Here is an 11,451-nt window from a genome sequence, read left to right as displayed (position 1 = left end):
CGGTGCCTTGGTGCACTGAACTACTGCAGAAAGCAGGGCCTAATTTATTCAAGAATGAGTTACTGGTTCTCACTACCTAGATGTGGTCACCAAAGGAACCAGGTACAAGAGGAGGACAGATTAGAGCAAATCCATAACTACTGGTGGTGGGAGTAGAATGGATCTTTTGAATTTTATTCTGATATAATTATTGAACAGAGGCCAGCAGGAAGATGTCTACTTCAGTGAAATACATGGATCTTTGTGTTATCAATGAACCAGGGAAAAATCTCAAATCAGGAAGCTAGAGCCTTAATAATAATAACGGACCAGAATTTTACAGGAGAAACAACTTCTGTATCCACCTGGAATATTTTATTTTATTATTATTTATTTGGCTGTCTTGGAAGAATCCAGATGAATTTGAGGACATCTGGGGCTGGATAAAAACACTGGCTTTTGTCACATGAGGGCAGGCCAGTTAAGCAGGAATTCAACATGCCCAAATGAACACACTATCATTGTTCCCAAAACTCTGCTGCTCTTGTGATATGCCCATTCTCAGGGATGGCAGCACTATCTGCCCAAATGCTAAGCTGTTCAAGCCACGTGCCTGGGCATCCTCCCTGAAGATCAGTCAAATCCCCTGGAAACAATCACCTAAACCTCCAGCTCCTTCCATATCTCTCCATTCTCCTCCACCCCATCCCTCCACACACTCATACCCCAATAAGGCCATTGTCATCTGTAGCTGGAACTAGAGCAATAGCTTTCTGAGAGTGTCTGTCTTGAATCATGGTCATAGCCCCCTTCCCACCCTTGAAGCCAAGAGGCAAGTCTAGTAATATCATTTCCTTGCTTAACACTTTGTCATGACTTCCCAGTCTCTGAGGGCACAGTCCACACTTCTGAACATGACTTACACAGACTTTGATCCAGCCCCTACCGACCCTTCCAGCCACTTTCTTGAGGAGTTAAAAGCCAAGACCCTGGAATCAGACTTCAAATACACACTCCAACCACCTACTAGTTTTGATACTTCAACAAACTTTTTTTTCAGTGCTGGGGGTGAAACCCAGGGTCTCATGCATGCAAGCACTCTACACAGAGCTACAATCCCAGTCCCTTCAACCAACTGTGAATCTCTGTGCTTCAGTGCTCCCCTGTGTTAAATGAAGATAATAATAACACCTCCAGGGCTGTTGGGAGGAATGAATGAGTTAACACCTGTAAAGTACTTGGAACAGCTCCAGCTCATAGTGAGCATTCTGTCAATGTCAGCTATTACTTCTATTTCAGCTCACTGTGCTTTCTCCAGTCCCCAGGCCTTGGCAATCTATCTATAGCAATATCTGGAACACTTTCCAACACCCTGGTCATGCCACAAGGTGAGCTCTGAAAGGGGGCAATAGCAGCAGTGTACTCATGCCCCAGCCCAGCATCAGAACAGCTAAGGGTGGGTCCAACAATTGGAGTTGCACCAAATCCTCCATGGAATTCTGATGCAGAGCTAAGGCTGGGAAAAAGATACACTCACCTGGTTAAAATGCCCTGGTTAAATGTTTATTGCCCCTGCTAAGCTGTAAGTTCCTCACTAGCAGAGCACACTTCTATCCTGTTGGCCAGTTAATCTCTGTTGGTCAGTTAATCTCTGTTGGTAACTCCTTGTGGGTGTTAGAAAACAGGAACCATCACAAGCTGGGAGGTAGTAAGTCAAACTGTGAGCCAGAAGATTTAACTATGTATTTCCTATTATCTGTTTCCCTACCTTAACCACAAGTCTTTCTAAAGTCTTGTCCAAATGCTCCCCTTTCCCAGTCTACAGTGCAGGCTTAGGCCTAAGTGTCAGGTAGAGTGTCCTCTGAAGGCACAGGGGACAAAGGCAAGTAGGGACTGATTTCCCAGGGGACTCTGCATGTCCTCAAAGGTCTGTGTGCTCTCCCCAGAGTGGAGTTCCTCAACTCTGTCATCTCTGGAGGTGTCAGGGAGAGATAACTGAGGGAGTAGCAGTAGGGCAGTGGGCCAGGGGAACAGCAGCATGTAAGACAGGTACAATCTCTGAGCTTTGGTAAAACAGGGAAACTCAGGTCTTCTAGTAGACACTTCTGGGGGATAGTGGAAGGAAAATTTTCTCTCTCTCTCTCTCTCCCACTCCCTTCTTACTCAACCCCTCCCTCTGCTCCTCCCTCACTTCCACTTCTTTCTCTCCTTTCCTCCTCCTCCTCCTCATCCCCCTCCCCCTCCTCCTCCCTCCCCCTCCTCCTCCTCCTCCTCTCCCTCTCCCTCCCTTTCTCCCTCCTCTCCTTTCCCTTTTCCTCTCCCTCTCTCTGCAGTTTCTCACTCCAGGACTCCCCACCTCTCTTCTCTAGCCCTGTCACCTGGTGACACGGCCCCTGGTTCCTGCGGGGCGCGCGGGTCGGGGCGCAGGAGACCCCGCTGGCAAAGGGTGGAGGAGCCGCGAACGCGCCGACGGGGGCGCGCGGGGCTCGGGGCCGCGGGCTCCGCAGCAGCTGGGCACCGGCGGCGCGGGAGGAGGCGCGGCGAGGGCGCGCGGAGGCCGAGGCATGGCCGCGCGGGCGGCGGTGCGCAAGGCGGCGGCGGTACCGGAGGCGCCCCCGCAGCACCAGCAGGTACCTGAGGGGACGCGGTCCGGGGCCCCCCCGCCAGGGTCCCGAGGCTCCTGCGGGGACCGTGCGGGCGACGGGCAGGTCCGCAAGGCCCCGCCCACAGCGGTGCGAGCCGGCCCTGCTGGAGGCCGGTGACCTGCCAGAGGCTATCTAGAGGACGCCAATCCCCTCCTCCTTCCTACTGTTTCTCCCTTTTCCCCTCTTTTCTTCCTTCGCGCCATCCCTCTCCCCCATCCCCTCTCCCTCTTCCAAAATGATCCCACCCATTTCTGCCCAGACTGGCAGCCGCTCTCCTCCTCCCTCCTGGGCAGCAGCCCCAGGCGCCCAGGCCAAAGACATTGAAAGAGCCTGGGCGAGGGGAAGGCTTGTACCTCAGTCTTCTTGCGACACTGCTGCCACACTTGAATGTGCATCAGAATCGCTAGAGGGCTCCTAAAAGCAGACTGCAGGCCTTTGTCCCCAGGGTTTGTGATTCAGTAGTACATTGGGGTTGGGGCCTGATTTAATTACCTTGTCTAAACTAACTCCAGGGAGCTGCAGAAGATCTTTGAGGTCCACTGGGCTTCCCTCTTCCTGCTGGTGGTGATTGCAAATCCGATCTTTATTTTTCATTCGTAGGATGATTTTTGGGCTCCAAGTGGTACAGGAGTTGAGCTAGGGTGGATGGAAGGGATATTAATCAGAGGTAGGCTTTTCCTCTGGAACTCACTATGCTTAAAACAAGGGCACACATAACTCAGGGAGCTTAGAAAGACACTATCATCCCCAAAACAGGTTCACAAGGAAAATCACTGGATTTCCAAGAAGCAAGGGATTGGACCTGACTGGAGACTTGAGCAAAGCTGAGGAGAGTGCCTTGGAGAATGGGCCAGATTTGGCCATGTGGTAAAGAAAGCGAGCCAGAATTCCAGAGGGATGGAATAGAAATTGCTTCAAGGTGGAAAAAAATGTTGGGGAAATAGGAGAGATGGGGCCATCCTTTGATGGTAGAAGCCATTGTGGCTGAAGGCTTAGAGTGAATGAAAGGGAAGAGCGCTTGCCTCTTGGGCACCAAGCTATGCATGTAGTTTCTTTTCTAAAATGGGGGAACTATTAGGAAACCCCATGACTTTCTTGCTGGTTTCAAAGCCATATCATCCATCCAAAGGGGGTCTTGAGTTGAGAACTGTTCGTGCCAGGAGGGGCAGAAGACCTGGTAGTGTTGACTTTGCTAATGATGTTTGCTGCTGACTAAGGCTGCTATCACTGCCTTGCCTTCTGCCCTCTGTTAACTGTGCCCTAGAAGGGACTCAGCTTTCTTTAATCCCCTGTTACAAGTGTGGTCCAGTGACCAGTAGCCAAAGCATCAACTGGGAAGCTGTCAGAAAAGTAGATTCTAGTCCCCAACCTACACCTAATGAATCCAAATCTACATTTTAACCAGACCCCAGAGTGACATGTGGTTTCGGACAGACTTCACAAGCATTGGGGATGATAAAAAGAAATTGGTATGGTTTCTGAGTAGCATGCATCTGACAGCACCTCATCACTCTAAACATCCTATTCTCTTTTCCGTCATCACCCTTTCACTGTCTGAAGCACATCGAACTGCACATTTGGTTGTCTGTGAACCTCCATCAGCATGACACTTCAGGAAAGCTGGCACGTGATCTACCTTGATAGCTGCTGTATTTTCAGTGCCCAGAACTGAGTCTGATAAATGGCAAGGCCTGGATTCCTTTTATTGAGTAGATAAGTGAGTGAGTAAACAGTAAAATTCAACCTCATGGTCTGGACCCTAGCTCCCAGCCTACCTTCCTGGGGAAACACCATGTTCCTATTTCCTATCTTGTCTTTCCCAGTGACATGCCCTACAGTCTACTGAACCAGTTGCACCTTAGCTATGTTTAAGACTCTTCAAAGATAGGGTACAAGAGAGCTGAGAGGTATGGGTTTAGGAATTCCCTCATCAAAGTATCTGAGGCCTACTTTCAAGGCTTTAACTTCTACCAAGAGGATTCAGTTCTGCCCCCAAAATGCTCCTTGCCTTGGTGTAGGTCATACCCTTAGCCTTGTAGACCTTTAAGAGAAACTGAGGCACAAATGGGTTAAGAAACAAGTTTATCTGTGCTGATCAGAGTTGTAACTCAAGAGACAGAAATTTCAGTCAGGCGAAAATGTGATCCCAGCTCTACAGATTTCAAACAAGTTTTAAAGGCAAAAACCACAAGTGGAGCAGGGATTACATCAGTTATTTTTCAAGAATTTAGAGTGGTGCAGCCAAGATAGCAATTGTCCTATAAGAAAGAGATTGAGTGATTTATGGAATCCACATAGGAGTCAGGTGCTGATGACTCACTTCTGTATCTTGACTTTCAGTTCACCTGTCTTCTTCATCATTGTAGCCATCGTTGTTAACCCAGTGCCTAGCACAGGAGGCAGCCAACACATATGTGCTGAATGAATGAATGAATAAATGAAAAAAATACATTGAAGGGGCCATAAGAGATGGGAAAAAGTGGGCATGTATGTGAGATAGTATTTAGAGGTAGGGTCAACAGGAGGGCCGTGGGTGGGAAGTACGAATTAGGGTCAAGAATTATGCCCCAAGGTCCTGTTTTGAACAGTTGGATAGATGGGACAGGGGACGATTCAGTGAGTTGGGAGACACTGAAATGGGGAGTTTGGCAGGGGTTTGGGAGCAGGGAAACAATGTGTTCTGTTTGAGACAGGTTAGTTCATATATTTGAGGGATATCCAAGTAGAGCTGTATAGGATGCAGAAAGAGTGTAAAAGGGAAATTTGGCTAGCTAAAGAGAGATAAGGGTTAGCAAATGATGGTACAGGGAAGGAAAATATGGACTTGGTAACTGATCAGACAAGGAGAAAGAACAAGGAGAGGTCAGAATGACCTCTACTTTTGAAATGTTCCTTCCAGGTGGCATTGTTCATGTAGAATATATTTAATGCAGAGAACCATTTAAAAAAAGAAAGGAGCGATCCCACAATGCATCATCACTTATGGAACATTCCTGATAACATTTTGGTAACCATTCTTCTGAGTTTTTTTGTTTTGTTTTGTTTTGTTTTTTTGGATCCCCCTTTATATAACAATGCATTTACATAAATAGGATCAGATTATGCATAACTGTTTTGAAGCCTGCTTTTCCTCTTAACAATATGCCATGGAACTCTTTCTATATATGGACCCACATTGTCATTTTAAATATCCTGCAGACTTCCTTTAATCCATGTGCCAGGTACTTGGCAAGTGTTTCATTTTGAGAATGGGCATCTTTCAGTCAGTCCTTAGAAATGTTCTTGTATACAGTAAAACCTACCTTATCTGCAGATTTATTACACGTGGTGAAAATAATAATACAATTTAAAAGAAATTTCCAGTACAAAAGCATTTAAATTCCCATGTGCAGATTACACAGCTCAGTGGATGTGGAGAAGCTCTCGGGTATTCCCTCATCATCATTAATTGTGTGATCCACTGAGTGTTCTGAGAGTCTGCCAAAAAAGCAAGCAGTGTCCCAAAAACAAGGTAAAGTCTAATGTACTCAGTTTGATAGAGTGAAAATTCTAGATATGTTCAAAGGCAGAATGTCTTTAGTAGAAGGTGGGTGGCTTTATGGGGAAAATGAGTCAAGCACTCAGTTTTTGAAATAGAGCATGAAATAAGATCTAGGTTTGGTGAGCAGTATTAATGTGCACAACTGTCATTTGGTGACAGTAATGCAGCCTCCATGCAGTTTCAAGTTGTGGTTGCTCAGGCCCCCTTCGTGTATAGTACAGGTAAATTTGAGTAATTTTAGAGAACTGAACTCTATGCATCCCGAGCATTCATGATTTTCTTCTATAGTGGTCTCCTTGGAACCAGAAACCCACAGACACCAAAGGTCTACTCTAATTCCTTTTTAAGTGTTCTGCCATCTGCCAGCTCTGACTCTAGAGGTCCTAGTTTTGGGACGGGAACTCTTCTGGCTAGATCCTCTGATATTCTTATATTTTCTCTTCCAGTTTTTAAAATTCTTTCAGAGACAGTACTTCAATTGATTTTCAATCTTTCCGTTACATTTTTCATTTCTGTCATCTTGTTTTAGTTTCTAAAAGCTTTTGTTCATTTCTCTGTCATCTTTAAAGCATGGTGTTCTTGCCATAGTGAGTGCACATTTTCTCCTGTTCAAACATCTAATGGCCTTTCACTGCCCACTTGTGCTACGGGGAGACCCTACAACACTGTTTGGAAGCACTTGCTAGCAAGGAAGTCTGTTGGCAGGCAGGCTGGGCTGCATGTTGACTGGACTGGGCCTGTTGATGGGGAGAACAAGGGCTGTCCACTTCCTCTTGGCTTGGATGATTTCCCCAGAAAGGAATCCTCTGGTCTTCCATGTCAAGAGGTGTTTCTGGCCACCAGCATTCCAAGTCAAATGGACAGGTCCTTATCTAACATCCCCAAGCCAAGAGCACAAATGGAAGTCCATATACCACATGTCTGATTATTCTAAACCAGTCTGCCCTTACACATCCACCCATGAGCTAGCTGCACAGCCTTCTCCATCCAGAGGCATTCGGGCCATATTCTTCTACCCACACTGCTGGCTGCAAACTCAGGCTCCTCAGCCCTACATCATCTCTCCCTAGTCAATTTTTACCCACACTGTTACTCAACTTTCAAAATATTTCCTTAAAAGAAGAAAAATGAAATTTTTGTACTTCCAGGTTTGTCTTCTAGAGCAGCGTAGATCCCATGCAGCCTGATCAAGGAGCAATGCTGCCACTGATGTCAGAGCCAGAGACTTTCAGAGGACTGGGGTTCGGTTGCCCTCCCTCAGCATGCATCTGAGCCCTGTGGCTCAGGCTTAACATCTAGTATCTGGCCGGTACTGGGGCCTTAAAGTGACTCTCAACTGAATCTTTTGTTATCAATCCATTGCACCCTATTCCAGAAGTCCTGGGACCCCCCTCAATCCCTCCACCCTCCTGAGGGTCTTGGTAGCTTTTATGCCTCCTGCTGTTGCCATGTGTCACCGTCTTCTTCCCCAGATTGTCCCTTTCCATGGAATCAACTGCTTCCCAACTTCCAAAACTGATTGCTTGCTCTCCTCTTCATTCTTCTGGTACTTGGAGTTTTATTCTGGTTTTGTGTTCTGCTGTGGTCTGGCAGCGTTTGAGGAAAGAGAGGAGGCAAATGCATATATTTGACAAGCCATGTCTCACTGGAAGACCTTGTTTTCACTTGATTGTTTTTAAAAGACACAGTTATAAGTGAGCTTGAACATCTTTCAACAAATATATTGGTCTTTTATATTTTTTCTGTGAATTTCATGTTCATCTACTCCATCCCTTGGAATGACTGCCTCTTTTTTCATTATACTATAGGAGTTCTTTTTATGTTTAGGTTATTAACTTTCTGCCTCTCACACAGGTTATATTTTCCCCAGTTTAATTTGTATATCAAATAGAGAAAATATATTTAATTTTTGTGTCCTCAGAATCTGTCAGTTGTTTTACTTTATCATCTCCAGGCTCCTTGTCATATTTAGAAATGTCTTCTCCACCACAAGATTATAAAAATACCCATATTTTCTTCTAGTGCATTTTTTTCTTATATTTAAATATCTGATCCATCTGGAATTTATTTTGAAACAGAGAATGAGTATGAAGGGATTGAGCTTTATTTTTGTTCAAACGCCTAACCAATTGTCCCAGCACCATTTATTGAGCAATCCCTTTTGCCTCACCAATTTGAAGTGACTCATTTATCATATGCACTTGGGTCTTTCCTAGACTCCATTCAACTGTCCTCCTGTGCTGTTTCAACTGATTTCCATTACTTATGATTTTTAGTGTCTGGTAGACCAAGCCCCTCTTCTTCTTCTGACATGTCCTGGCTATCCTTATATGCTATCTTTCCAGATGAATTTTAGTGACATTTTCATTTCCAAAGTAAATACTCTTAGGATCTTGAATGGACTTGAAAAAAAAATATCAGAAAATATTGCCCCAAAGTAGAACCCATTCTAAAAATAAAAAAAGTTGTACAATTGGGAGCTATAACTAGAAAAGAGATGTCTGTAAGATCATTGTTGTCATCATCATCAACCTAATTCACTTTTTTCTCTAAAAAATAATGGTTCTGATATCACTTTACTCAAGGAAAGTGTTCATTGTATTTAACAGAAAAAAATCTAGAGAAACTGCTACACCTTAAACTTTCCTGGTCTTCAAAAGAATAATTTACCACCTTTCATTTAAAATTATTTAGAATCTGGTGGGTGGTTGGAGACAGTTATGCCCAGGGCTGTATTCCAAGTAAAAGGCAAATGGAACTTCTTACATACTTACATACTAAATATTTAGTTCCCTATTTTAAGCTAACTTTAACATCAAGCACTATTAACCTGAAGATCTCTAACTGCAAAAAAGAAGGTAGTACTTGTAGGTTGTAACTTTTATTAAGATAATTGGCCTTTGGATTAAGCACCTTCTTACAAAATTCTCAAATAGTGTCTTATTTGTGCAGACAAATAAAAAATCCTAATGAAGTAAACACAAGCATGTATTATATCAATCTTCAGTGTCTAATCAGAAAAATGGAGATAGAAACCAGGTTAGTGGTGTGCTCAATGTCATTACTACCCAAAAAACTAGTCAGCTCACTGTTCTCCACTGGGTGGCATTGAATGGTGACATGGTTCAGGACTCCAAACCCATCCAGTGTTTTCTCCTCCAAAGCAGAAGTCAGCAGACCTCTCAAACAAAGAAGGAGACTCAGGTACCACTATTACCTGAGGGGCACTTTGCAAATGGAACTTGGCACTTGAGCCCAGCGGCTGAGATCTCCAATTGAGGCCCCACAATTGGAGTGGGGAATCACCTATGAGCAGGAAGCCATGAAGAAGCTTCCAGAATCAACCACTGTGCCACCCCACGTCTTCTTTCCTGGCATCATCCAGAAAGCCCTGGCATTGTGGCACCCAAATAATCCAGACCCTTGTTCTTTCTTATAAGGGAATCCCTCATGCCTCTGGCAGAAGCATAGGTGTTCAAGGCCTGTTGGCCTTGAGTCAGAGAAATCCTAGACTGAGCCACAGATGGCATTTGTTTCTTTCTATCTGCCAGAATTGCTTACACCATTTGAAGAAAACATGGAGGAGAAAATAATCTGGTTAATATCAGTTGTGTATAACAAATGTTTTATTTGCCTTCACTTCTTTACTATCTCTGGGGATTTTAGCTTTCAAACAGTATCTTTTAACACTGCTGGACTAGGAATTAACTGTCTGTGTTATAAGATTATGTCTTTCCAGTGATGACCTTAAAGGTTTCAAATAACCAAATATAGTGGATTAGCAGTCATCGAGAGAAGACAGCACGTGGATTGACTCTGTCCTGGGAATGGTCTCTGTGCTCTCCAATTCAATCTACAAGGGCACAAGGCCATAGTACTCCCTTCCCTTGGGTCAATAATGGTATCTCCTTACCAAGAGAACATAGCAACGCTCCAAACAAATGCAGCCTCTGGCCAGCTCTGTCTCTTAAAACCTTGAACTTGGAGATGATGTTTTCTCAGTGGCATCATTGACGATACCAGCAAGCAGGTGTTTTGGGGGGTAAGGGGGATGCTGGATTCACATGTCAAATCCCAGAAGCCAGAGTGGCACTATCCACTCTCCTCAACCTTAACCGATTTGCCAAAACAAACATGCAGGAATGGAGAACCTCTGGTTCCCAACCTCTGAGAATGACATCCTTATCAATAGTGACCTGATTACTGGTGTTTTCTTGTTGTTGGTCTTTTGTTTGTTTTCGCTTGGTTCTGTAAGCAAATTATTTTATTAAGAATTTCATCCTAAATTATTTTAGTAATAGAGAACATGGTTGTTTTCATAGTTTGGGTTTTTCATGTAATGCTTTAAACTGCAAGCTAAGAAGATAAGGAGATTTTAATAAGGGTCCTTCTTATGTTTTTCAGATCTCTCACACAAAGCTTTCTGCAGATGATGAGTGGAAGTAAGTTATTAGTATTTTATAGCTGTTTTTACTAAAAATTAGATTTCCCTCTCCACAATTTAGAAATTGAATGAAGTCATCATTTTATTTATAAATTCCATAGGATCATGAAGGTAGTATAAGACAGCCATGTGTATCTACAGCACAAAAATACTTGGCCAAAGCTGCATGGATTTCTTTTGTTTCCTACATTGTAATTCATGCAGTCCCACAAAGCAAGAGTAATGCAGTCTTCGAAATATGGAAGTATCAAGTTACTATTTATTTTAGGCACATGACACATCTGGTTTTCTTTATGTGCTGTTTTCTCTGTGTTCTGGGACCTACTGAGGGGCCATTGGGCACCATGAGCACCACATGAAAGAAATCAAAATGGAAAGTTTCTCCCTCTTTCCATTGTAGTAATTAATTATGAATGTATTCCTACTTAAAATAGGAAATACTTACTACATTTGTATACTAATTCATACTTTTTAAAGTAGTGCTTCCATATAGGTTAACCATTTGATATGCACTTTCATTATATATGTGTATGTATATACATATATATATACAAAATACATTAGCATTATAAAGTATATTTTGTTTTTTATCTATCCAAGTCCTATTTTAGACTGATGATAAATTCACTCCTCCATCCACAGGGCCCAAGTTGAAAGCCCATTAGTTACATAGAATATTAACTATTTATTTTGGATTTAGAGATAGAAAAACCATAACTAAGTTCTTGTAACATTGTCATTTTTCTTCACTTCCCATTTCTTCCAAGGAATGATTCTTTTAAAAAATAAATTTATGAGCTTCTAAAAATCATCCTTGTCTTTTGAGTTCACCTCCCAACAGA

General features: G+C 43.4%; 1 protein-coding gene across 5 annotated transcripts in view; it reads left to right on the top strand.

Annotated features, from left to right (window-relative positions):
* The first annotated feature begins 2,370 nt into the window (after window positions 1-2,370).
* Rnf175 (ring finger protein 175) overlaps window positions 2,371-11,451 on the top strand; it is a 47,324-nt gene continuing 38,243 nt past the window's right edge. For 3 of the 5 annotated variants that reach the window (XR_012435613.1, XM_074041326.1, XM_074041327.1), the window contains exons 1-2: window positions 2,512-2,609; window positions 10,570-10,607. Coding sequence is in view for 4 of the 5 variants with exons in the window: in XM_074041326.1 (XP_073897427.1) it covers window positions 2,544-2,609; window positions 10,570-10,607 (104 nt within the window). In the remaining variant the exon portion in view is untranslated. Of the gene's footprint in view, window positions 2,610-10,569; window positions 10,608-11,451 lie in introns of all 5 variants that reach the window. The other 2 variants (XM_074041329.1, XM_074041328.1) reach the window with 2 other exon arrangements.

This window comes from Castor canadensis, chromosome 9, assembly GCF_047511655.1.
Source record: "Castor canadensis chromosome 9, mCasCan1.hap1v2, whole genome shotgun sequence".
Taxonomy (NCBI): Eukaryota; Metazoa; Chordata; class Mammalia; order Rodentia; family Castoridae; genus Castor; species Castor canadensis.
The sequence above is the reverse complement of the archived record's forward strand: the minus strand, read 5'-3'. Positions and strand labels throughout refer to the sequence as shown.